At 44.5% G+C, this 26335-nt stretch overlaps 1 protein-coding gene across 7 annotated transcripts in view; it reads right to left on the bottom strand.

Annotated features, from left to right (window-relative positions):
- The window catches only part of LOC138472418 (uncharacterized), a 1989442-nt gene that overhangs the window by 467306 nt on the left and 1495801 nt on the right, over positions 1-26335 (bottom strand). For all 7 annotated transcript variants that reach the window (XM_069610563.1, XM_069610565.1, XM_069610562.1 and 4 more), the window contains one exon: positions 13998-14062. In XM_069610563.1, coding sequence (XP_069466664.1) covers positions 13998-14062 — 65 coding nt within the window. The remainder of the gene's footprint in view (positions 1-13997; positions 14063-26335) is intronic.

Genomic DNA, 26335 nt, shown 5'->3' with positions numbered 1-26335 from the left:
ATAATAATAGTAAGCACCCGATGACACTAAGCCACTGATGTTTATTATTCAGAGTCACTATTGAGCATTTTATTGAGACACTTATGACCAATATCCTATAGCAGATTGGACATTCATTTGTAGCTCTAAAGATACATACTTTCTCATACACAAATAATCATGTTCTCGGATTGTGGTGATTACTGTGAAAATCCTATGTTGAGTGTGCAAACAGTATTATTATTATTAGGTTGTTAATTGAGGACAGATTTAGCTTCGGAGCACTTTACAATCATAGAAGGAATAACACAGTGGGGGAAGCAGCAGAGAAAAGGGAGCCGGGGCTAACAGGGGAGGGCAAAGGTGGGCATTTAGCAGTAAGGGATCTACAAGCAATCAGGGGAGAAGATCACAGAGTCTCTAGTAGGGTGAGGAGTGCAGGGTGTGTGCACCTAGGTGTTAGGGAGGAGCCATTCCTTGTAGAGAAAGGTCTTGAGCTCTTTCCTGAACTGTGGAAGTTATGGGACAAGTCTGATGTTGACAGGGAGGAGGTCCCAGAATCTTGGAGCCTAGACAAGACGTCTTGTCTTCTGTTTCTTTCCTTCCTGCGCCGGCGGAGTTCAAGTCTGCACATTTCCTTACCTATAGTGGATTGCAGGCCTGCTGAGATGCTGAGTTTTTCAGTAAAGTACCTTGGGGACCTTACTTCAGGGTGGGCGCCTTGTAGATGATGCAACAGGATTTGAAGATGATAGAGGCTTGCAGCGGGAACCAGCACAGTTTGATAATGGTTGGGGTGATATGGTCAAATTTGCAGAGTCTTTTAATGAGTCTTGCTGCAGTATGCAGCGCACATCTCAGGGGTGCCAGAGAAGTTGCGGGAAGGCCTTCCAAAAGGGCATTTCTACCGTCCAGGTGGGAGAGGACCAAGACTTGGACAGAGGATCTGAATGTTTTCTGAGATGAGGGGCTTAATTTTCCACAGGAGTGAAAGTTGGTACCAAGCCGTTGTTTCTTCCTTGCTATGTGCGGTTTGAAAGTGATGTGTCTGTCGATATTGAATCCAAGGGAATTGGCAGAGGTGGCCAGCTGGGGTGTGAAGCCCTCCAGGTTCCTAGCAGAGAGACAGGTCTGGCTGTCAGAGTGTTCAGTGTTGTTGGTCAGCAGTAGGAATTCAGTCTTTGAGGAATTGAGCTTTAGGTAAGCACTGGACATCAAGGACTGGATCAGTGGGAGGCAGGACTTGAGTCTGTGGTTGTCTTCGATGGAGGATATATTGAAGTAGATCTGTGTGTCATCTACATATTGGTGGATGTGAATGTTGTGTGGAACGGGGAGGGTTCTGAGAGGTTCCATGTAAAGCATGACAATCAAGGGGACAGGATAGATCACTGCCGGACTCCACAGGTGATGAGTAGAGTTGGTGATCTAGAAGAATCCATTTGTACAAACTGTTGGCGATTAGCAAGGTAGGATTTGAACCAGCTGAGGACGATCTCACTGATCCCCATGCAGCAATGTAGATTGTCAGTGAGTGCCTCGTGGTCTACTGTGTCAAATGCTGTGGAGATGTCAAGGAGAACTAGGATGCAATGATGGCCATCATCAAGGATTTTAAGGGTAACGTTGATCACCTTGATGGTAGTCGTTTCTGTGCTGCATCTGGATCTGAAGCCAGATTGGTAGTTCTGAAGGAGCTTATTGGCTTTGATGTGTCGGAGGAATTGTGCGCCGACTGCTTTCTCAAGGATCTTACCTAGGTGGGGAAAATGGATGATGTGGCAGTAGTTGCTAAGATCATCAGGGTCCAGTGTTGGTTTCTTAAAAAGGATGAGGATTTGTACAGAAGGTAGGGATCTGTTGATGATTGTAAAGTAAAGGAGTGCTTCAGTTGGAAAGGCCTTGATTACAGAGGCAGGGAGCGTGTCATCCGCATGAGATGTGGCCTTGATGGATGTTAAAGTGGCAGTGAGGGCTTTCATAGTTAGTGTGTTGAAAGTTGTCTAGGTAGTTGTGGTTTTGCGAAACGGGATATGTAGTTCGCAATTCAGCTACCATTGAATATGGATTGCTGGTAAGATATTTCAGTATGTAGAGCACTTACTGTAGAACTTGCTGGGTAACTTTCAGAATGACGGTTTGAATCAAGGGCATGTTTGTCCCACCCTCTGGTCCTTGTAGGCTCATCCATCAAATAAATTATTGAGAGATGGGTAAGGTTAACTATAACATCAACGTTAAATGCTAAAAACATTTCAGTTTGTCATGTGCACTGTTTACATTGTCACGATAATATTTTACTGTGTTCCCTGAAGCAGTTTCATGTTAATGCCAGTTAATGTGAGATATTTTTGAAATGTACAAGTTGATTTTACATATCTAACCAAAGAAATGTGATTTTGTGTCAGTTAGTCTTGTGTATCTTAACGCTGATCTGTCTGACAATGAAACCAGCGTAAGCGTGCTTAAAATTGGACCACCTACTCAATTCTTCAAGATTAAATTCAAATGTTTTTGCATACTTTTTTTTTTAAACCACACACAAGTGAATGAATTCATATGCTTAAAAATTGCACGTCTTTCATCTTTATTTTACAAAAAAAGTGTTTAGCAACAAATTCAAAATTCTCCAGACAAGTCTACATGTGTATTGCATGTTTGCATTTCTTGTTTCTTTTTTAAAAAAATCCTGTTAAATCCTGAAAATCTCGTTGGCTTTACTAGTAGAAAATGGAAATCCAACACGTTTGCATGGCATTTCCAACTGTAGACTGTGCACTTTAAAGGATAGTTCCGGGACTTTTTTTTTATTGTCCCTACGGTTCGGCCATGTGTTTTTAAGCATAAATCGGTAGATCGTAGAAAACTTTCCTATGGACCTTACCCGACTTTTCGTCCATTAACGCACTCGAAATCAGCCGCCATTTTGTGATAATCCTATCATTTCCCCCCATCGACCTGGCTCACCTGCGTTTGCGGCACTAAATCAAATCCCCCTCCCCTGAGCCTGACATCAGCAGATGCGTACCGCCCATTTCCCAACGCCAAAGCACGTTTCGTGTCAACAATCGCTGCGCCTCAGCTAATGAAGTGTCGCCATGGAAATGGCAGGACGCCTCTTTCCTCAATAAGTATAAACACACCGTTTCACAACACACAGCAGCAGATTTTCGATTCCATTACTCTCTCTGTGTTACTTTGAGTATTCTGTGACTCGTTTCTGTGCTCTGGTCAGCTACCTTCGCCGCTTCTAGGCCTTGTGAACACCTGTACCATCTCTGTAAATTATTTTACTTTCTTTACCACACAATGGCTACAATAATGCCATATATGTATGAGCCCGAGTACACCGAGGAAGAACTACTGGAAAGGCAAGCACGCGAAAACGATGGGGATTCGGACGGCAGTTGGGAGGACCAGTCAACGGATGAAGAGCCTGGACCATGTCGCATGGACGGCGTCTCCACCTGGTGCACGTGCAATCGGTGCGAGCTAATGCCAACTGAGGAGGAGAACTGCTGCTGCCGTGAAAATTCCGGGTGCTTGGCCTACATTTCGGAAGGCGAGCCAAGTCCGCAATGCATCACCGAGCTGCCAGAGTTCAGGGAAGCCTGCCTCTCACGGACCGTGTTGAGGATGATGATGGTGCTTATGCACGAACTTCGCGGCACTGTTCGTCCGTGTAATCCGAGTAACGAGTAAGTATACTCTGGTTGTGATGTCAGTGATGCCACTACTATTTCATGGTCGTCTCCCACATATAAAATTACATCTACATATCATTCGAATGCATGTAAATTGGTTCCATATTGTGCATTTTCTAGATAGAATTTTTTTCAAAGCAGAATGACATTTTTTACCTGAATCGACAGTGATAAGAAAGTTTTGTCATTTTAATACAGTTTGCATCTTTCATTTTCACAGGTGGTACAGGCTGGTGGCCTATCGTTGCTTCACTTGGTGGCTTCACGGGAGGCTCGGACACCGCGTTCGGAGAGTAATACCTGCCTGTGCGGTACTTGCCATTAGACAACATTTCCCCAGCGACAGTGGACAATACCGCGGATTTTCCCTGGATGTGCTGCAACCGGAACTTTACAATGTGTAATGTTTATTATTTATGTTCAATTGAAATTAAGATCTAAAATAAAACCCAACATATATTTTAACAATGGTTGTTTTGATTTTTTAAATGAATCTAGTGTGTCTCCATTGAATAGTCTTCCTGTGCCTTGTCTTGTCACACCACATGTCTCCGGCCAGCATCCTCCCTCACGCTGGCCGCCCACCTTCAATCCACATAACCGTTGAACCCATATGCAGCAGACATACATATGTTATTTTGCGGGTTGGCATCAAGCCTCCCGGCCTTGCCTCCTCCCCCAAAAATACTTACCACACCACTTTGTTCAAGCGTTGGCAATAAAAGGACGTTGGATTTTATTGATACAAAACATGGTTATAGGTAAATAATCAATATGGTTGATCATAATAAATCATCCTTTTGGGCACCGGGTACAGAGATGACCCCCTCTGGCCCGTGCCGCCTTGCCACCACAGGCCAGCCTGCTGCTGACTAACTGCCTAGGCATCCAGGGTCTCCAGGGTGAACTGCACCCATATATTCTCCTGGGAGGGTGAGGTATTTATAAACTCACCCCCCTGCCTTCCATGTACTAGATCCTGCAGCCTGCCTCTTACATGCAGTTAGATGGCCTCTCCTTGGTGAGGCCCTGCGGCAAACGAGTCTTGTCTGCACGACCACCGCCCCAATCCACCCCCCCCGCCCTATCAAAGGCAGTTCGCACCGGGGTACTTGCGCTGGCAAGTGGAGCTGTCAGGGAGCGATAAAGGCCAAGAGGTGCCAAAGACCATGTACACTTCAAAGTGGTCTATAGAGCATGGGTTGTTGTTCCCATGTCTACCTCCAGACCCCGTGTCTCCTGCCAAGCATCCCCCCTCACGCTGGACGCCCCCCTGCAATCCACATAAGTGTGTCTCCATTCACGAGTCTTCCTGTGTCTTGTCTGCACGACCACCGCCCCAATCCACCCCCCGCCCTATCAAAGGCAGTTCGCACCGGGGTACTTGTGCTGGCAAGTGGAGCTGTCAGGGAGCGATAAAGGCCAAGAGGTGCCAAAGACCATGTACACTTCAAAGTGGTCTATAGAGCATGGGTTGTTGTTCCCATGTCTACCTCCAGACCCCGTGTCTCCTGCCAAGCATCCCCCCTCACGCTGGACGCCCCCCTGCAAACCGCATAATGCCACGACATATACACGTCATTCATTCACAAACACACCCCTGTTTCGAATTCTTTATAACCCACTTCATATTTCTAATGAGAACTTCTTTGCGCTTTGCTAGTCAACCCGTGAAGGTGCTGGTTATCTGCTCTTCGTCTCTGTGAACTTCCGTGACCACTTTGAGGAAACTCGTCAGTTTGCAACCTGTGAACTGCTCCCTGTTCTACGACAAGAAACTACTCTGATCCCTGCATCTAACTGTTTGTTCGTCAAGGTAAGGCCATGTACCATAATCATTTTGCGTCCAATTTCTTTTCGTTCAAGACAGTACATGCAAAGAACTAGTCACATGTTCTGAGTTTAGTCAAATTATTTTTCTATTTTTTTAAAGTTATTCAAATACTTATCCGCATGTGAATAACGTGTATAGTTCCAAGAACCAAAACGAACCTTGCATTGAACCTTTTATGTGTCATTTAATTTTTTAACACATTGGTATTCATAGAGAATTGTTGATCTTTACTTTTCAGAACTTTCCACAATGCCTGCCTGTTCCATTGGCGGTTGCCCTTCGAAGACCCATAATAAATCTGAAGGTACTATAATGCATGTTTTCCCTAAGACAATAGATCAGATAAGAGAATGGGTCCGATATTGCGGATATCCACCGTCTGAGCTTGAAAGTAGAGTCCTAGAAGTCTTTGCGGACAAGAGGGGTGATCGATACCGCATCTGCAGCAGGCACTTTAGCTCAGACATGTACTCCACATCATTGCTAATAAAGAAGAACACACCGCGAGCGAAGCGAAAATTGCTCTCAACCGCTATTCCCACTCTATTCGTCCACATCCCTCCACTGGTGAGTCAAGTTTACGTATTTATCTCTCGGCCTTGCGGTAGTGTGTAGCATTAGCTAACAATAATTTCCCCATTTATGTATCCACTCAATGTGAAGGCGGAAGATTCTCCATCCGTGTCGTTATTGCAGTCATCAGCCACTTCAAGCGCCTATCGGGTAATCTTACTTAGCTATTCTGCCACTGACTTGTTTTAGGCATGTAAATCAATAGTTTTAATTTATCGTGTGATTATTTTACCTAATGGTACACCCTTGTACTCGTCCTCTAGTCTTTGTTTTCAGTTATAATTATTGTTATCCAAAATAATGCAAGTACTGTCTTTCAGGGAGATGCTGAGGAGTCCAACGCATTGACGACAACCGTTGATGTCACTCAGATGCTCGAGGTACGTTTCCGGACAGTTCCATCGATGGAGATCATCAGATCTTGCATTCTTGTAGCGTGATTGTTACACACAATGTTTCTTTCGTTTTTAGCCATTGATATGTCCTTCTGTCGTCGCCCTCCTATGTGTCTTCTTTTTTCAATATTGTGTTCATTACTAATGAAAGTCCTATGTTTCAGGGAGTCGATGGAGCATTAGTCCAAGAAGAAGGAGGAGCATGCAGTTACGGGTCGGCGCAACAGCTTGCAGAAGTGTGCACCGCAGTTACATCGTCCCTTGATGTTCTTATGCATTTCGAGGTATGGATACTGACAGTTCGATCAAGCGAAATCATATGACGTGATTACATCCGCTATACTTCCTTCTTTATTAACGCAAGTACTATGTTTCAGGGAGATGACGGAGCTTCTTCTACAAGAACATCACCCCTAGTAGTTGATGCAGATCTCTGGGTGGTGACACTTCCAACGTTCGAGCAAATCGAATCATATTTAGATTTCCATTATTTATTTTAGACAACTGATCATTTGTGCAGGTCTATTTAGATGAGCCGTTGACGCCTGCACAAAGTTTATGTTCTTTTTAACAAAATAGAAAACCATACTAATGCAATTACTGTGTTTCAGGGAGTTACTGAAGCATCATCTTCAATAATATCATCAATGGAAGTCTATGAGGAGCCCGAGGTATGGATCTTGACAGTTCCATCTAACTAGATCAACAATGCGTGAATAATTGTCGTTTGAATGTTCTACACAAAGCGTTCATTCGTGTTTTGCTATTGAGATGTACGTGGGTATTGGTCCCCAAGTACATTTTGTGTTTTCAATATTATTATACATACTAATGAAAGTTCTATGTTTCAGGGAGTCGATGGAGCGTCAGTGCGTGATGGATGTGCTTATCATGAAAATATAGTCGTTGCAGCGCAAGAGGAAGTGGAGACATGCACACACGAGTCGGAGCAACAGCGTCCTGATGTTGAAGTTCGAGGCAAGAAAGTTTCAAAGAAAAGAAAGCAAAAGAAGGTTAGTGTCCTGGTCACTATATTATGTTGATTTTCACTGTTAATAGTTCAATACTGTAAGTTGTGTTTAAACTGAACATCCCTTTTCCAATCTGTTCTCTAGTTGCGAGTGGGTGTACGAACTAGATCTACACAGACAGTGAAGCGAACGAGAGATGTTGCTTGTCAAACCTTTTGGCAGGGACTTGAGACTGGAGATGCATCGTGCCAATGGGAAGAATATGAAGTGATTGACAACGGAGCTATACCACCACCAGCCATTGATAGTGAATGTCCTCCTGGTAGTTCGGATGCAGTCGGAGATCAATTCACAGAATCCACACCCGCAAAAACTAAGACCGCGAGAAAGTTGAAGAAATTGTTTTATTCACCCATCGCCGGAGAAGGAACAGATGTTGCAATGGAAGAGAATGAAGTGGACGACAATGAAACACCATCAATATCACTGAACATAGCGGAAGACGATATCAGAGATTCTACCTTTCATGTGAGTGACATGTCCTCAACGTTACAGGCCGAACCAGCTGGGATGCAGAGTGACAGTATAAGGAAAGAGGCCAAATTCATTGTATTCGATAGTTGTTTGATTGATATTATTATTCGGATGAAATGTGGGCATTCGGTTGGTGGGGAAGTATGTGGGGAGCCATTGATTAATGTGACTCGTGCAATTCGAGGCACTAACCTTAAAATACATGCCACCTGTACAAAATATCATCCTTTCTCATGGTCTGCACAACCCATGCTGGGGCAACTGCCAGCAGGCAATCTACTTTGTGCAGCGGCTGCACTTTTTAGTGGTTCAAGTTTTAAAAAGTTAGAGTCTTTCTTTCAGTTTGTGGGAATCCATTTCATTGCGAAAACTCAGTTCTACAAATACCAAACCGATTATCTATTTCCAGCCATTAGCGAAGCTTGGAGAATGGAAAAAATGTCTATTGATAGTACATTGGCGGGCAAACGGTTCAGGCTAGCCGGTGATGGACAGTGCGACAGCCCAGGATTTTCAGCCAAGTACTGCACCTACCACTTTCAGGACATGGAAAGTAAGAAAATTGTGAGTTCGGTGGTCGTGCAGGTGTCACAAAGTACATCCTCAGTGGCCATGGAGAAAGTTGGCTTTGTAGCATCATTGCAAGAACTACAATCGCGGGGAATGGTGATCGACCTGATAGCCACGGACAGACACGTTTCAATTGCCAAGACAATGAGAGAAGAGTACAAAAATATAAATCACCAATTTGACGTTTGGCATCTTGCAAAAACAATCAATAAAAAAATGTCGGCTGCAGGTAAAAAAAAAGATATGCAAGGTATTTCACAGTGGTCCAAGTCAATCAGCAACCATCTTTGGTGGAGCTCAAAAACATGTGGAGGGTCGTTGGAAATTCTACTGGAAAAATGGCGGTCAGTAATGCTACACTGTAGCAACGTTCACCGCTGGACCACAAACCAACATTTCCACAATTGTGAACATGGCCATTTGTCCACAGCGGAGGCACGGAAGAAGAAGTGGTTGATTCCTTCATCACCCACTCACAAAGCCATTGAAAAGATTGTATTTGATAAAACTATAACAAGAGATTTGAGGGGACTCACGGAATTCTGCCACACAGGAGATTTGGAGGTGTTCCACAATATGTGCCTAAAGTACAGGCCAAAACGATTGCATTTTGGCATGGAGGGCATGATAAATCGGACTCTTCTAGCGGTCTTGGCACATAACCATAATGTTGGCCGTCAACAAAGTAGGACGACCGGAACTTTAGGGACGCTTCGCTACAATAAGGCCTTCACTAAAAGAAGTAAACAATGGGTGATCAAACCAGTGTTTGAGGATATGCAATATGAGTTTATTGAGAGACTTATTGTTGATGTCCTAGATAGGCACATACATGGAGTTGTGAACGAACCTGTGCAGGGGACAACTGCATTGCCACCCAACATTGCCTCTGTTCCATGTCCACCTAAAGCAGAGCTCATTGAGAAATACACATCACGGTTTAAATGATTGTAATTTGATTGTCTGTTCTCTCGAGTCTCCTCATGTCGCAGGCCCATTGAATATGTGTAGCTATGTATTGTGTAAATAAAAGTGATTGCTCTGTGAGTCCTGTGAGATGGCCTTACACTGAATGTAGCTAACTAGGAATGTGTGCTCGTTCAAAGTGAAGGTCAGCTGCTTTGATTTTTTGCTCGGGTGCCGGAATGGCCCACGACTCAGCATAAGGTTCTATTGTTATTTGACCTTGACAGGCCGGGACCATCCCGAAAGACTTCTTTTTGGGGGTGTGGGCCAATAACGTAAGAAACGATAATGAATATAATTTCAGAAACGAAAGCCATTTAATGTTCGTTCATTAGAAGAAATAACGTCGGCATAGAAGGAGTGGTATTTCGGGGCTGCCCTACGCACAGACACAATGGAAAATGCAAATATAATGTAAGTAACTCTTTAGATGAGTTTATACCGCAATTTAATTACTATACAGTAGCTTTAAAGACGGGTTAAGTTGTACTTGTTCGTTCTATGTGGCATATTGTTTTGTACCGCGCACTATCTTGAGGAGAACCATCTCCTTTTACGGAAGCACCTCAAAACCTTCCTCTTTGCTTCTGCTTTCTCTCTCCCTCTCCCCTGCTACAACTGGTCCACTGTCTGCGACCTCGGTCCTGGGCCCTTCCACTCTCCACCTGCACTGCCTCCCTGTCAACCCCTGCACTGGGGGACTGTCTCAGTATCCTACAGCCCCCCCTTGACGTATAATACCCAGTTGCACTGTCCTAGCTATGAAATAATTTCCCGACCTAATATATAAAATGAATAATTTTAATAAAGATCTGATGGTGAGACTAATTTCATTTTTTATGTTTTTAAAACAGGTACATCCTTCATTATTGTATGTGTCACGAGTACCAGACACCGGCGGATGGCTTTTACAACCGCCAGTTGCTTCTCCGCGTGAACAACGTTACCACCCTGACCATTTTATGGGACGATCGCCAAGTACAAGTATGCCCTTACGCGGTACTAACGGCTAGATGCAACATACAGACCGTTGTGGTGGCCTAGTGCCTCGTTGTTGGAACAGCCATGCGATTATCAGTGCGACCGAAGAGCTTATTTTATCGTAAACCAACACCCTGTGTACTGCACACGAACATCGCTTGCCTCAAGACGAACTATTTTGGATCGAGAGCAAAGAAAAATGCAAATCGCTGAATATTCTCTAAACATTTGATGTGCAATAAATGTACTTCACCAAATTTACAATCTTGCGGTTTGATTTAAAAGTACATTTTCATATTCCGAATTGTGGCGCGCTGTGTTGTGAGCTGATCTGTGTTGGTTTCCGGGTTCTGTGTGGAGTCGCGTAGAAGACGCCTGGGCGCGTTTGCCTACGCAGCACAGTCACGTCACGGATAGAGGTGGGGAATATGAATGTTTTGATAAAGTCTGTTTCAGGGGCGGGGGATTTGATTTAGTGCCGCAAAAGCAGGTGAGCCAGGTCGATGGGGGGAAATGATAGGATTATCAGAAAATGGCGGCTGATTTCGAGTGCGTTAATGGACGAAAAGTCGGGTAAGGTCCATAGGAAAGTTTTCTACGATCTACCGATTTATGCTTAAAAACACATGGCCGAACCGTAGGGACAATAAAAAAAAAGTCCCGGAACTATCCTTTAAGAAAACAATTTGACACACTGTTACTACCACTATGGAACTGATGAATTGGTAAACATGAATGTTGTCAATGTTTTCAAACAAAGTTTTGAACCCTGCTGTACATGGAATGATTTATAGGGTGACGTTACTTTTTCCCAATATCAATTCGGAAATCCATAAGATCTGTCAGGGTTAACAGACTACTTCAGAGCAAGACTCTAAGAATGTATAACCTGTTGTTTTATAACAAATGGACCAAATAAGCCCATCTATGAAGCCTTTACACATAGGGCCTGATTCACAGAACGTTTTCCTATGGGATTGCTCCATTATAAAACACTTCAGTGAATCAGGCCCATAATGTTGCGAAGAAGGCGATCGGATTTAGGTTGCACCGAAAAGTTGTAAAAACGTTGTGCAAATGAATTTAGGAATTATTATTATTATTTTTTTTTTACATTTTATTTGTTTTTAGTCAAAAATATAGACCTTACAAATAATTTGTGATTCTTTCAGAAAATACAAAATTATTAAAATCAGACAAAATAAGATATTGTAATATGAACAGAATCAATGTAACATGTTGATCATAAAATGTCTAATTCGTAAATTAAATTTGAATTTAGGAATTACCTGACCATTCGTTGTTCTGTTGTGTATTTAGACATTGCCATGTTTTGCACTTTATGCATGTATACAAATATTGAAATCAACTGATTGTCCACCGTTTGATTGTTCGTTCTGAAATTGCACTGTGCTGCGCTTTATACCGTGCTCTCGTGTGAGTTAGCAGTTGTTGGGTATTATGTTTACATATGTGTGGGATACCAAATAATGATACCAACGAATTAAGCTTTGTATGTACTAATGTATATGTGATATGTGTCTTGCTAAATGTTATATTGGGGGTTGTCACTGATGTAAATCGAAATAAACTGTTTTTATTGAACTTGAGGGCAGGAACAGTTTTTCTGTATATTGATATACTGTCCAGTTCCAGGCCTCATGGTGGGCTCACAAGAGTAGAGTACATGGTAACTGAGCAGAATCTGTGTGCTGGAGCTGGCCTGGCAGCCTGCTATCAAAATGTAAACAGTCAGAACACTAAATTAGCCAGAGCTGCAAGGCTGCACAAAACTAGTTGCTGTTGTATAGGACCTCTCCTGTCTCTGGACCTCAGACAACTGTCTGTAATGGCCACCCACTAGTCCAGCCATGAGGAGACCCTCTGTCCGTTTTCCCACCACTAACTTCAGTTTTTCACTGCTCCTATGCATGATCATGACATATAGTTAGGTGGACTCTGATTTGCTACTTTGCCAATAGTTCCTGTGCTGCTCATTCGTGACTTCACTCCCTCTGGCAACGGCCCAGAAAACCTGTGATCTTTTTGCAGCTTCTTTTTTAAACTGTGGTAGTATGAAACATCCAAGTCCTGTACCTTTCCGGTCTGTACTAAATACGTGTGATAATAATACAGACACTAACTACGGGTATTGATCACTTGTGATTCACACTCCTCATCGTCACCACAACATACAGAAACTTAGAGAAGTAACCACTGTGATAGCAGCAGCCGCAACCCTCACATGTGCTCTGCTGTAACTTATTTTGCAACAGAACCTCCACAGGCATTTAACTTGACCACCCCCTTATTGCGCACTTGGGTTGATTCACAAAGTAATTAAATACCATGAGTAATTCACACCTGCTACACTTTGCACACGCAAATGTTACTGATTTTTTAAAAAAAATAAGCAAATCATCATCAGGCTGGAGTCACTGGAAGTTGATCTAAACATGAGAAGGTGAAAAGTGAAACATATTTCTTAATATTTTTACCTGAAAAAGGTGCCAAACTAGAGGAATGAAACCCCATCCGGGGGATATTTTTTAATGTCAATTTTATCTGTGGATTTGCCCAGATCCCAAATCTGGTTGCAACCAGGGGAAATTGCAACCGGAGAAAGTGCCTTTAAGTTATTGTGCATGTGCCCCTCATTTGAATGGCCCAGCCACAAAGACCCCATCCAACACATCAATCCTGCGCCTGTGGATACACCCCTTTCTTGCATATTCATTAATTGGCACATTTTATGTCATTGAAACGTGTCCCAAAACTGTTCCTACTATTTTGTGAATTAGGTGCTACGACAGCTATAATTTGCCAATTTATCTCCAGCTGCAGATGCATTTGCGGCTAGAAACATACATTGCTAATCGGAACGCTGTGTGTGGGATGCATATATTTAATAAGAGTAGAAGAGGGCCCTTTCAGCTAAAAAGCCACACAAGCACAGCGTGACCTAGCCATCACTGGAATTTCACCTCCAGATTTTCGAACTACACAACAGTGCACTATGGGTATGTAATTTAGCTGAAAGGTGTCTGGCTTTTTAGCTGAAAGGGGATATTCTACTTTCACATTACAGGTAGCAGTGTTTGGGCATACAGTGATTATAACGAAAAATAAATAAAGAATAACTTTAATAACAATAAATAACGAGAAAATGTCGAATTTATTGTTAAATGTATATATGGGGGTGCAGTAAGGGATTAAAAAGGGTTGAGGTGGGTTTGGAGGGGATAATAAAGCTAGGAAAATAGAGGGTTCGGTGGGTTGGGGGGCCCAAATTAAAAAGGAGAAACAATTTCGACATTTTCTCATTGTTTTTCATTCACTGAAAAAGGTTTTGTTATTTATTCGTTAAAAACCCATGAAACCAGCGTTAGTTGTAGCCGTTTTAAAAACCACCATAATATTGACAATACATGTTAACAAAGCATTTACTAAAGGCATAAATGTATTCATTTTTAATATTTAAGAGTATTACATGTGTTGTCTTGTCTTGGAAACTTTTCATGTGGACGTCTTGAATCTTGCTTCGTTGAAATGTACCTATACCAATGGGAAAATATTTGCTTATTAAAAGTTATTTTCATGTTTAGAAAACATACCAACAGTTACTGTTATATACAAAGCTGTATATCAACCAGCCAATTATTTATTATAATTGAAGTTTAAAAAAAAAAATCACTGACAGTGTATTTTGGTTTAAAACTCAAACCTACTAATATTTTAATAACACATAAAATGACTTTTTAAAATTACATAATCTCACGAATACATAATAAGATATGTTAAACGACCAGGATATATAATTCCAAGCTCCTGCTAATCAGCGGTTTATAAAATCCACAAATCATTTCATTTCTAAAATTAAAACATTTACTGGGCTTATATCAACAAATGTATTCTTCAACGTTAACTATTTTATAACGACTAAACAACTTAAATTAAAATGAAAGTTTTCATAATAGACAAACCTACATATGAAGAATAAGTGGGTCAAGAACACCATTTCACCTTTTCATAATCTACAAAGCCATTTGGACCACTCAGTCCTGCCGCAGGTCTTAGAAATATCTCTATCAATTGAATAAATGTAAACACTTAATACATTTGTGTTTTGCAAACTGGAAACTAGTCTTGAAAATGACTTCCACTCTTCCCCAGAACCAGTTATTTTGTACTGGTGATTCCAGGCGAGGAGCCAAGGATTGGGGGCCTGAGTGGGCAGAGGTTCTAACAGAAATAGAGACATTTGCTAAAGGGTGACCTGGAGGGAAAGACTACATTCCCATTGACTATACTAGACTTGGAAAGCCAAAGGATGGCCATGAGGTTCAACTTTACATGTACAGGACAATTTGTTCAAAAGTGATTGGTACCGCTGACGAATGTATCGGGACCCAACAATGTACCCCAAGGTTCAATTTACCATCTTTATTGAGAATCGGTGGGTTTGTGCCAAAGTCGTCATTCTAGGCACAGATTTACCCCGGGTAGAGGAGTTAATTAGCTGGGAAGAGAGGGACTAATAATGTGAATCCTGAAGGAAGTATTTCCGTCAATGAAGAAAAAGAACTTTGACGCTTTTAAGTATTGTTGGACTTGGCAACCCATGAGAGATTGGGAGTGGTCCTTCGATTTCAAAGGCCCACCTAATTGTATAGGTTGGCAAGTAGGAGAAGCCTTACTATTGATGTAGGCTGCACAACATTTTATACTGTGTTTCACCATTGGTCAAAATCTGTAAATCCATAAAACTTACTTATAATTAATCAATGTTCAACTCAACGTAGACTATATCATGTTTACTTCTTCATTATAAAATGACTCCTCAAATCACTGCAACATGTTGGAGGTACAGGAACCATACAGGATAATATATAAACACGATCGGAACATTTACAGTGCTGATGAACTCATCAACACTGTAAATGTTCCAATCGTGGCAAAAATATTTTGGTTATGATTCGTGAGAGGATCCAAGCGGCGATAAAGCAGGTATGCAGATAAAAAAAACTGGGGGTCTGTCCAGAGCTTACCTTTAGAGTAAAAATAAAACTGGGCTTAATGTATGCAAAAATACAATTGTTTAGAAATGAAATACCGCATAAAGGAGACAAGACAATGCAGTAACCTTTCTTGAATGGGGGCATAGAGTGATGCAAGTTGATGCCTCTTTAAAAATAAATGTTTTTGGATGGTGAAAGGCAGGACTGATTAAACCCTGTATATATGGAATTCACCTGAACAGTATCTAGAAGCGTCATGTACATTAAGAAAACACATTTCCAAACATAGAAGACTATATAAATAATTGAAATACATGTTAATGATTTAACATACTAAAAGAATGCCAGTTAATACACCCAATACAGATACATTTCTTATTTTACATCAAAATACATTAATAGAGTAAATACATTTTTAAGTACACACAAAGCATGACTTTATAATATATCTAGGTACGTTTAAAATTACCTAAAATAAGTTCTATTTTCCAATCAGGAGAAAATGAGTCACCGCAATGCACCATGGAAATATTTGATCTTCGGCACTTGCTCCTTTCCCCCATGAAAGACAATGAATGTTTACTCCTACTTGAATGTTAAGGGCCAAATTCATAGAAAATGCACAAAATAATTTGTGCCAGAAATAACTGCGCCTGCTTGCGCATGTGAAAAGCTTTGCGTTGTTCGCTGATTTATGGATTCCAAAGTGTAAAGTAACTGGATCCAATCCTTCCTAAGTAGTAGGATGATGAGAGTTTTCTCACCCGTAGCAGCAGCAGACCCCATTCCCATCACATGTGGCGTTCCTCAAGGATCATGTGTCTCCCCAACTATGTATAATATATTTACCAAGCCCCTTTTTGATGATCTGGATTATCTCGGTGTCACCTAAACTAATTATGCAGATGACACCCAGATTCTCATACCTCTTACTGGGGATTACAATAAGGATTTGGCCTTGGTGAATAAAATATACCTCATCATCCAGGCATGGATGGCACTACATGGTCTATGCCTGAATGATGACAAAACAGAACTCATCATTCTGAGAACTACGTCTAATATCAACAAACTTGGCCATATATACACCTCCTTTGACATAGACGGTAACACTATCAAGGTCGCCAAAGAGGTAAAAACCTTAGGTTTCTACCTGGATTCTAGACTCACCTTGACCAAACAGGTAAATGAGATGGCATCCTCCACGGTCTATACATGTAAACTGATTAGAGCATCCAAACCCCTCCTTTCCACATGTAGTTGCTCTGCACTAGCTAGAACAGTCATCCTGTCCAAACTGGACTATTGCAACGCCCTATATCTTGGTTCCAATAAATACATCACCAGAAAAATTCAAACTCTACAGAACAACGACCTGAGAGCAGCACTAGGAATAGCTAGAAAGGAACATATCTCTGAGGCAAGGAGGCAGAATAACTGGCTCCCCACCAACGATAAAATTGTGCCAAAAATGGTTTCTGCTTCACTAACTTACAAATGCCTTAGCAATGCGGCACCCCGTTATCTCGAAGACAGAATTAACAGAAAACCTTCCCACCAACCCCCCAGGGCGGCCTACTCCAACTGTCTGGCAGTGCCAAGTTTCAAACTGACAAAAGTTGGAGGCCACAGCTTCCCTGTCAAAGCAGCCCCATTTTGGAACTCCTTAAACCCCTCTCTGAGGGCAGACCAAGCCGACTCCAACTTTAGACGTAACATTATTAACTGGTTCAAAGAAAATTACCACTATCAAAATTGACATTATCAGCATGACTGCGAAATTTCACTAGTTTCCACCACATCCCCTTCTCCTTTGCTATTCTAAATTCTCACCCCCAACCAGACTGATCACCTCTATCTCTCCTTTCCAACTTTTCTACATGTATATATGTATTGTGCATATCCATTTCACCAGTGTAATCTAACTACCACTTTATAACTATGTACTTTATAACCTGTAAGCTCTCTATGAGTATACATGTATTGTACATATCGAGTTCACTATTGTCATCTAACTGTTACGTTACGACTATGTATTTCTGTAACTTTGTAACTTTGTAAGCCGTAAACATTCTTGTTCCTGTGCCCTGATACCTTCGGGTCTGGTGCGCATTATAAATAAATAAATAAACAAACCTGCAGCGCAAACACTGAGTTGCACCTCGAATGCCCACAACATGCCCCCAAACCAAAACAAGCACATACACACAGCCTTGTCAGCACCATCCAGCACCCCAGCGAAACTGCAAACCGCACCCTGTAACTTAAACCAGCACTCCAGCGAAACTGCAAAGCATCCCCCGCAAGTCAAGCCAGCACCCCGGAAAAACTGTGAGCTGTCATCCGTTACTCAGTTAGCAACTGGCGGAAACTGTCTGCCATCCCCTGCAACTCAAGCCAGCACCTCGGCAAAACTACCAACTGCTGCCCGTAACTCAAGTCAGCACCACTGTCAAACTGCATACTGTCACCCTAAATTCAACCTGCACCCAAACTGCGGGTTTTCACCCATACGTTATAGCATTCCATTCAAGTGCTCAAACCTCATAACATCACCTGTACCCCAGGCAACCCCCTCAAGTCCTGAAAACGCCCACCACCTCCAATTACCTGCACCCACTACACCAGGGGTGATAAACCAGCCATTGTGCACCTGTCTCTGATTCAGTGTGCCAGCAATGGTACTCTGCAGTGGTACTCACAGGGGACCGAGCCCACTCTGGAGGGCAAAGTTCAAAGGCATCGAGGGCAAGGCCCTAGATGGCCAGGGGTGATACTCCCACCCTTTGGTGCCACTGGGTAGACTATAGCTGATAATTTACATTGTTCCATACAGGACACCCCACGGCTGTCCAGTTGGTTTACTTTCATGCACTGCATGGCTATGCAAGCCGAGAAGGTGATTTAGGGTGAAATGCTGTGGATGGGAGCCAGGTGTGTACATTGTGCGGGTTGGTTCATGGCACTCAGGGGTGCACAGTGTATGGTGACGTGGGTGGAAGGGATGTGTTCACTGTTTTGGGTGTAGTTATGTGTATGTGTGTTGGCATGAGGTGAGCAAGTCCATCTGCATTAGTGTGGAGGGAGACATGGAGATGGCAGGCTAGCGAGTCATTGCTTGCAGTTTTTGCATGACCCTAGGGGGCACACAGTGGTGGTGCTGTGGGCGGGAATGCTGTCAGTGTGTGGGGTGTTTTTCAGTGCGTTGGCCTGAGATGAGTAGGTCCAGCTGCATGGCTGCAGAGGGAGACATGGAAATGGGAGGCTGGCGAGTCATTGCTCGCAGTTTTTGCATGGCACTCAGGGGGGCACATAGTGGGGTATGCAGTAATAAAATCTCAGCATAAATGTCGCCTTTACAAAAAATTGCTGCAAAAATGACGTGGTTTGACCTGTTAAAGGTGTACCCCATTATACCATTTAAGGGGAGTGGGGTTTGCAGGGGTGTCCCCCGCTCCCCTTACATGATACAATGGGTCTGGGTAAAGATGTAAAGATCCATGGTCTTTACATGGATGGCGGAGGCAAAACCACAGCATTTTACCATGATTTTTTGTGTAAACGGCAATTTTTGCCACTATTTTAACACATGGAACCCACAGTGGTGGTATTGCGGGCAGGGGTGCTGTCACTGTGTGGGGTGTTTTTCAGTGAGTTGGCTTGAGGTGAGCAGGTCCAGCTGCATGGGTGCGGAAGACATGGAGATGGGAGGCTGCTAAGTCATTGCTTGCAGTTGTTGCATGACACTCAGGGGGGCAGAGGGTACAGTGTCATTGGGCGCATGGATGTGTTACCTGCTCTGACCTTGTGCTTTACTTTCTTCTGAGGCATTCTGCTGGGGAAGATGGTTGTTGCTATCCAAAGGCACAGGGCTGTGGTTACTGCACGCCACACCTCGGCTGTGTAAACTGGTTTGAACACCTACAGAGAAGTGCATTGCTACATGACTGGGGACAGCTGGAGCAGTCTCTGAAGGGAAAAGAGCTAAGGTGAAATGCGCATCTTCCTTGAACTGAACTTGGACTTTCTCAGTTTGTATGGCTATTTATATGCAGATGTGTTTTATGAGCTGTATTGTTGGCAGGGAATGGTGTAGCCACCCCACCTGTATATTGGGTGAGACACTCCTAGGGTGGCCAGAGCAGTCCTCACAAGTGTTTCTTCCTGCTTACATTATATGCTCTGCCTTTCTACTTGTGTCCTCCTCTGTGTATTTGGATGTCTCAGTGTACAAGTGTTGGTGGTGAGTATGTGCTTTGGTGTGAGCGACAAGGATACTGTTGTTTCTACTTGCTATGACTGTCAGTGATTTGTGCACTTGATTAGATGACTATGGACACACACATGGTTTGTTTCTGCCTGACACACATTCTCAGGGTGTTATTATGGGCAAGGTGGATTAGCCCCGTCAGGAAAAAGCACATAATTAGTAATGTTATGTTGTCCAAATTATGTTCATGCAGTGTACCAATGTCAAAAGCATGTTATGGCGGAGAAGAACTAGTTACTCTTACCTTGTAACGTTCTTTCGATGGGATGTTCCTCCGACGTATTCCTTATCTTAGATATAAATCCTTCAGCTTTGCTGGCCTCGGAAAATTTTTTCGCCAGAGGGCGCTGCGCGTCGATGATCGCCGAGTCGATGACCCTCGACGGCCTCCGTGCCGACGTCGACGTCATCCTGCCTATAAAGGCCGCGCGCAGCGTCCGTTGCTCAGTTCCGTTTTGTAGTCCCCAGTAATGTTTTTGGATTAGACTAATCACCTTGAAGGAGCATAGGCTGCAAACCCACAGGAAGTCATACTGCGGGGATGGATGGGAGGGTCGATAAGGAATACGTCGGAGGAACATCCCATCGAAAGAACGTTACAAGGTAAGAGTAACTAGTTCTTCGAAGGGATTGTGTCCTCCGACGTATTCCTTATCTTAGATAGACTCCCATAGCAGTGGTATTGTGACTGGAGGCGGGAGTAATAAAAGTTATGTTACCCTTCCAGAATGGACAGAGTGTAACACAGCCTTGCCGAATCTAGTTTCTTGACTAGAGGAGGAATCCAGGCTATAGAATTTGGTAAATGTATGTGCGGACGACCATGTGGCAGCCGCACATATATCTCGAATTGGCACCCCTCTTTGAAGGGCTGAGGATGTTGCGATACCCCTGGTAGAATGAGCCCTTAGATTTTGAGGAGGCTCCTTTCCTGCCAATTTGTAGCATTCCAGAATGGCTAAAATAATCCATCTGGAGATGGTTTGTTTTGTTATTGGAAGGCCCAACTTATGTCCTGCATAACCTACAAAGAGTTGGTCTGCTTGTCTGATCTTAGCCAATCTGCTGATATAGAAGCTCAAGGCTCGCTTAGGGTCCAGCCTGTGCAGTCTCTCTTCCTCCTTCCCCGGATGAGGAGGAGGGTAGAAAGAAGGTAATATAATCTTCTGAGTGATGTGAAACTCCGAGACTACCTTCGGGAGGAAGTTAGGCTTCACCTGAAGAACAACTTTGTCCTTGTAAAAGATTGTATGTGGAGGTTTACACGATAAGGCTTGCAACTCGCTAACCCTTCTAGCAGATGTCAATGCTATTAGCAAAACAGTTTTGAGGGTGAGAAGCTTCAATGAACAAGAGTGTAGTGGTTCAAAAGGGGCACCCTTTAGGAAGTTTAAAATTAGGTTTAAATCCCATAAGGGAACTTGAAAAGGTTTCGGGGGATAAACATTAGTTAATCCTTTTAGGTATTGTATTACCAATGGAATTTTGAAGTATGAAGGCTCCTCTGCAGTGCGCTTAAAGATTGATAGCGCTGCGAGATAGCCCTTAATTGTGCCAACCTGTAGGCCTGAATTAGCCAGGTAAAGTAAGAATGACAACACCATAGGTGTACCACAAGAAAAGGGTTCAATATTCTTTTCTCTGCACCAGCTGCAAAATTTGTTCCAACGGCAGCGGTATAGAGTTTTAGTTGCCGGCCTTCTGGCCGAAAGCAACACCTCCATAACATCATCCGGAAGGTCCCAATCCTTGTACCTCAACCTTTCAGACACCAAGCGTGAAGGTTGAGGGTCTTGATGGCTGGATGGAGAACCTGACCTTCCTTCTGCGAGAGAAGATCCTCTCTGTATGGCAGTCGAATTGGAGGGCAGATGGACATGTCTAGAAGGTCCGGGTACCACGTTCTCCTGGCCCAATCCGGGGCAATTAGGATCATGGTCTTCCGAAACCTTCTCAACCTCCTGATCATTTGAGGAATGACAGGGACCGGAGGGAACGCGTACAGAAGTGGGAACTCCCAGTCCACTACGAACGCATCTCCTAGAGCTCCTCTCGGGGGAAATTCCCTTGAGCAAAATCTGTCGCACTTCCTGTTGATACTGGTGGCGAACAGATCCACTTGAGGGGTTCCCCAAAGGGCGAAGATCTCTTGAAGGACTTCCTGAGCTATCTCCCACTCGTGAGAGACTGTGCTCTGCCTGCTCAGAGCGTCCGCTGTCAAGTTCTTCTCTCCGGCTAGGTGAATTGCCGATAGAGAGATTCCTTCCTGAATTGCCCAAAACCAGAGCTGCATCGCCTCTCTGCACAGTGGTAGTGAGCCTACGCCTCCTCTTTTGTTGAGGTAGTGCATGGCCACTGTATTGTCCGTCATTATTAGGACGTTTCTTCCCCGTACAGACGGCAGAAAAGCCTTCAGCGCTAGTCTGATGGCTCTCAGCTCCAACAGGTTGATATGTAGTCTGGACTCCGATGGAGACCAACGACCGCTGATGGTCAAGTCGTTGGCGTGAGCTCCCCACCCCGTGAGTGAGGCATCCGTGACTACTGTTATCTCCGGCCATGGTTGCCAAAACATTTCTCCTTTCAGGATGTTCTCCCGACAGGCCCACCACTGAAGGTCTCGGGCTACTTTGACCGGGATCCGAAGGAGATCTGTCATCCTTCCTGAGAACTGTGACCACTGAGTTCTCAGTGCCCACTGGAGGGATCTCATTCTCAGGCGAGCCTCCGGCACGAGGAATATGCAGGATGCCATGAGGCCTAGCAACCTCAGAAAGTCGTAGGCTGGGAGATATTGGGCATTCTGAAATCTGATGACCATCTGCAGAATATCTCGAGCCCTCACCTCTGGTGGCAAGGCTTTTCCCAGGGAAGTGTCCAGGACTGCTCCAATGAATTGGAGTCTCTGTGATGGTATCATCTGTGACTTCTTTAAATTGAGGGAGAAGCCCAGCTTGTGAAGGAAGTGGCAAACATAATCTAGTTGTCTCTGAGCCTGTTCCGAAGATACAGCTCTGATCAACCAATCGTCTAGGTAAGGGTAGACATGAATCCCTTCCCTCCTTAGACTTGCAGCCACAACCGACATTAGCTTGGTAAAGACCCTCGGGGCGGAGGTTAGCCCAAATGGCAGAACTCGAAATTGATAATGAGAGCTGCCAATTGCGAACCTCAGGTATCTCCTGTGCCTGGGATGGATCGGCACATGGAAATAAGCGTCCTGGAGGTCTAGAGATACCAACCAGTCCTGAAGCTGGAGGGCCTGAAGGATCTGAGAGAGAGTCACCATCTTGAACTTGTCCTTTCGGAGGAATTTGTTCAATTCCCGTAAGTCTAAGATGGGTCTCAGTCCTCCGTCCTTCTTCGGTATTATGAAGTAGGGGGAGTACCAACCCTTGTTCCTTTCCGCTACAGGTACCAGTTCTATGGCACCTTTCTCTAGCAGGTCTAAAACCTCCTGCAAGAGGAGCGGATCTGGAAGCTTCAAAGGGTTGTTCCCCGGTGGATGACTCTGAGGGATATGTAGGAAGGGCAGGCAGTAACCTTGGGCTACTGTCTCCAGAGCCCAAGCATCTGACGTAATAGCCTGCCATTCCGTCAGATGGTGAGTTAACCTGCCCCCTACTGGTGTTCTGTGAGGGGAGACCTCAGAGTGGTTTTGAAGCGGCTGATGCAGTTGCCGAAGGTAAAGTGGCTCCTGCTCCTGCGGGTGCGGCTTTCTTTCCCCTACCCCGTCCACCACGGGTAAATCTTCCTTGGCCTCTTTGAGCCGGTCGTCCCCTGCCCCTTCCATATGAGGAATAGTAACGAAAGGACCGTCCTCTCCACGATGATCCCGAAGGACGAAAGGTATTCTGACGGATAGCAGCTCCCAATGACTTGGCTGCTGCCTTGGACGTTTGCAGTTTCTCCAAACTGTCATCCGCCTTCTTTCCAAAGAGGGTAGAACCGTCAAAGGGCATATTCAAAAGCCTGGTCTGCACGTCAGAGGCAAAACCAGACTTCCTCAACCACGCATGCCTGCGGATTGTGGTACTTGCCGCCATGGCCCTGCTGATACTGTCAGCAGAATCTAGGCCAGTTTGTAGGGTCTCGCACATCGCATCTTTACCATCCCTGATGATGTTTAAAAATGCGTCCCTTTCCTCTCCTTCTTGGAGGCAGTCAGCCGCTGATGAAGCGCACTCCCAAAGGGTGTGGCTGAACCTAGCGAGCGTACAGGTCGCGTTAATAGACTTTAACGCCATGCTACAGGCAGAAAAAACCTTCTTAGCCATGGCATCATATTTTTTGTCATCCCTATCCTGCGGAGCAGTGGGGTATGCAGATGTGCTGCCTGATGAGGTTGCAGCCTGTACAACCAAGCTCTCAGGAGTAGGGTGTTTTGACAAATATTCAGGGTCAGAACTAGCCACCCTGTATTTTGTTGACAGTTTTTTATTTACTGCCGGGATAATTTCTGGCGTTTCCCATGTCAAAATCCTTCTCTGTAGAGCAGAGTGAAATGGAACCACAGGATCCTCCTGTGGGCCCTTGTCCAGTATGTCAGTGAGATCATCCTGCTGAAAGGCAGGAGAAGGTGCAGACCAACCCATAAATTCTATGATTCTAGACATCAGAGCTCTATATGGAGTCTCCGCATGTTCTCCTGGGTCTGGTTTGATAAATTCTGCTTCAGGAGAAGTGTCCAAGCCACTAGCTTCCTGAAGTGCATCCTGAAGATTTTTTAATCTTCCTTCCTCAGAGGCGAAAGTCTCTGGCTCTGGTGATGTGGTCCTCTGTAAATCAATATCTTGGTCTGAATCCTCCCTTTCCTCAAAAATCGAGGTTAAAGGGGGATACATTGGTTTTTGGAATGGTATAAACCCCATTTCCAATGCAGAAGGAGCCATCATCACAGGCCTTGAAAACGTCGATGTCGTCGACACCGACGTGAAAGTACTCGAAGGCGCCGTGAAAAGCGTCGAGAAATGTGTACTAGGCCTCGAAGAACTCGAAAGGATCGGAGTCTTGCTCGAGAACGACGTCGACGTTCTCGGCGTCGAGTCGGAGGTCTTTTGTCTAACCGTTGGCTGTGGAGTAGCCGTGGTTCTTTCCTTCACCGGCGTCGATATCGGCGTCGACGTCGGCGTCGACTCGATCGACTGATGCGCCGATGAATCCTTCGACAACGGCGTCGATGGCGCCGACCTCTGTTTCGAAGGAGTTTTCGACGATGGCGTCGATGATGCTTTATCTCCCGATGGCTCGAGGCGCTTTCGGGTTGACTTTTCCGCCGGGTACTGCGACTCGCGGCGTTTAGATTTTTTGGGTTTTTTACCCGGGGTATCACCCTCAGCTGTCTTCGAGGGGGACGAGGCCGCTTTCTCGAAGACGCTTAGCATCTTTTTCCTGAATTCCTCCCACTCAGCTTGCGAGCTGCGTTTTGTGGGGCAATGAACTCTCTCAGGAGAACTCGACGAAGATGACGAAGGGGATCTCCTACGTCTCTTCTTCGAGTGTCTCGATGTCGACGAGTGGTGGGAGCCACTTCGTGATCTAGATCGAGAGTGTTTTTTATGGTGAGGAGACGAACGTCTCGACTCTACCGAAGAAGCTTTCGAGGAAGTTAAAGTTGACCTACCTCTCTCGAGCTTCCCCCTACGCTCCTTCAAGGCTTTCGCCGTCATGGAAAGGCATTCCTCACACTCCGAACTCTGGTGCGTGATTCCCAGACACCACAAACAGACCCTGTGAGGGTCCGTCAACGACATTTTCTTCCCGCAGTCTCGGCACTTTTTGAAACCGGACCGAGGGGTCGTCGGGTCGGAGGAGGATGCCATCGATATCGAGGTAAATAGTAGTTATTATATACGTTATCTTGACGAGAACTGAGCAACGGTGTTCCGAGGCACAACGAAGCGCGGAAAAACGGAACTGAGCAACGGACGCTGCGCGCGGCCTTTATAGGCAGGATGACGTCGACGTCGGCACGGAGGCCGTCGAGGGTCATCGACTCGGCGATCATCGACGCGCAGCGCCCTCTGGCGAAAAAATTTTCCGAGGCCAGCAAAGCTGAAGGATTTATATCTAAGATAAGGAATACGTCGGAGGACACAATCCCTTCGAATTATATGTTTTTATTGTAGGAAAAGCAGCAGACGGTCGCCCACATCCTCCAAACTAGATCACCCAGCAGGCCAGAGTTGGCACAAGCCTTTCAGCTGACCCAGAGACACACTTAAGACAGTGCGCGTGCTACCTACAAGACCTTGCTTGCGCTACATATCTTCCAGCAAATCAGATGTGTATTCTTAGGCCCTGCTCTAACTTCAGGTAAGTGCTATTCTTGGCATCACGTTCCTCTAACAACGTAACGTGGCTTTGCGTTCCTACTTGTAAAACTTTGACATGCTCAGAGATGCGTAGAGCGAAACGCAGGCTACATATCTTGATCGCTGAGTAGCGGCAGATCTCTGCATTTATATTTGAACTCTGCTTCTGCTGCGCACTCGCATTTACATTAACTTAGTTGAACTAAGAACACACGGCACAGCCTCG

Source organism: Ambystoma mexicanum, chromosome 8, assembly GCF_040938575.1.
Source record: "Ambystoma mexicanum isolate Mex_15411 chromosome 8, UKY_AmexF1_1, whole genome shotgun sequence".
Taxonomy (NCBI): Eukaryota; Metazoa; Chordata; class Amphibia; order Caudata; family Ambystomatidae; genus Ambystoma; species Ambystoma mexicanum.
The sequence above is the reverse complement of the archived record's forward strand: the minus strand, read 5'-3'. Positions and strand labels throughout refer to the sequence as shown.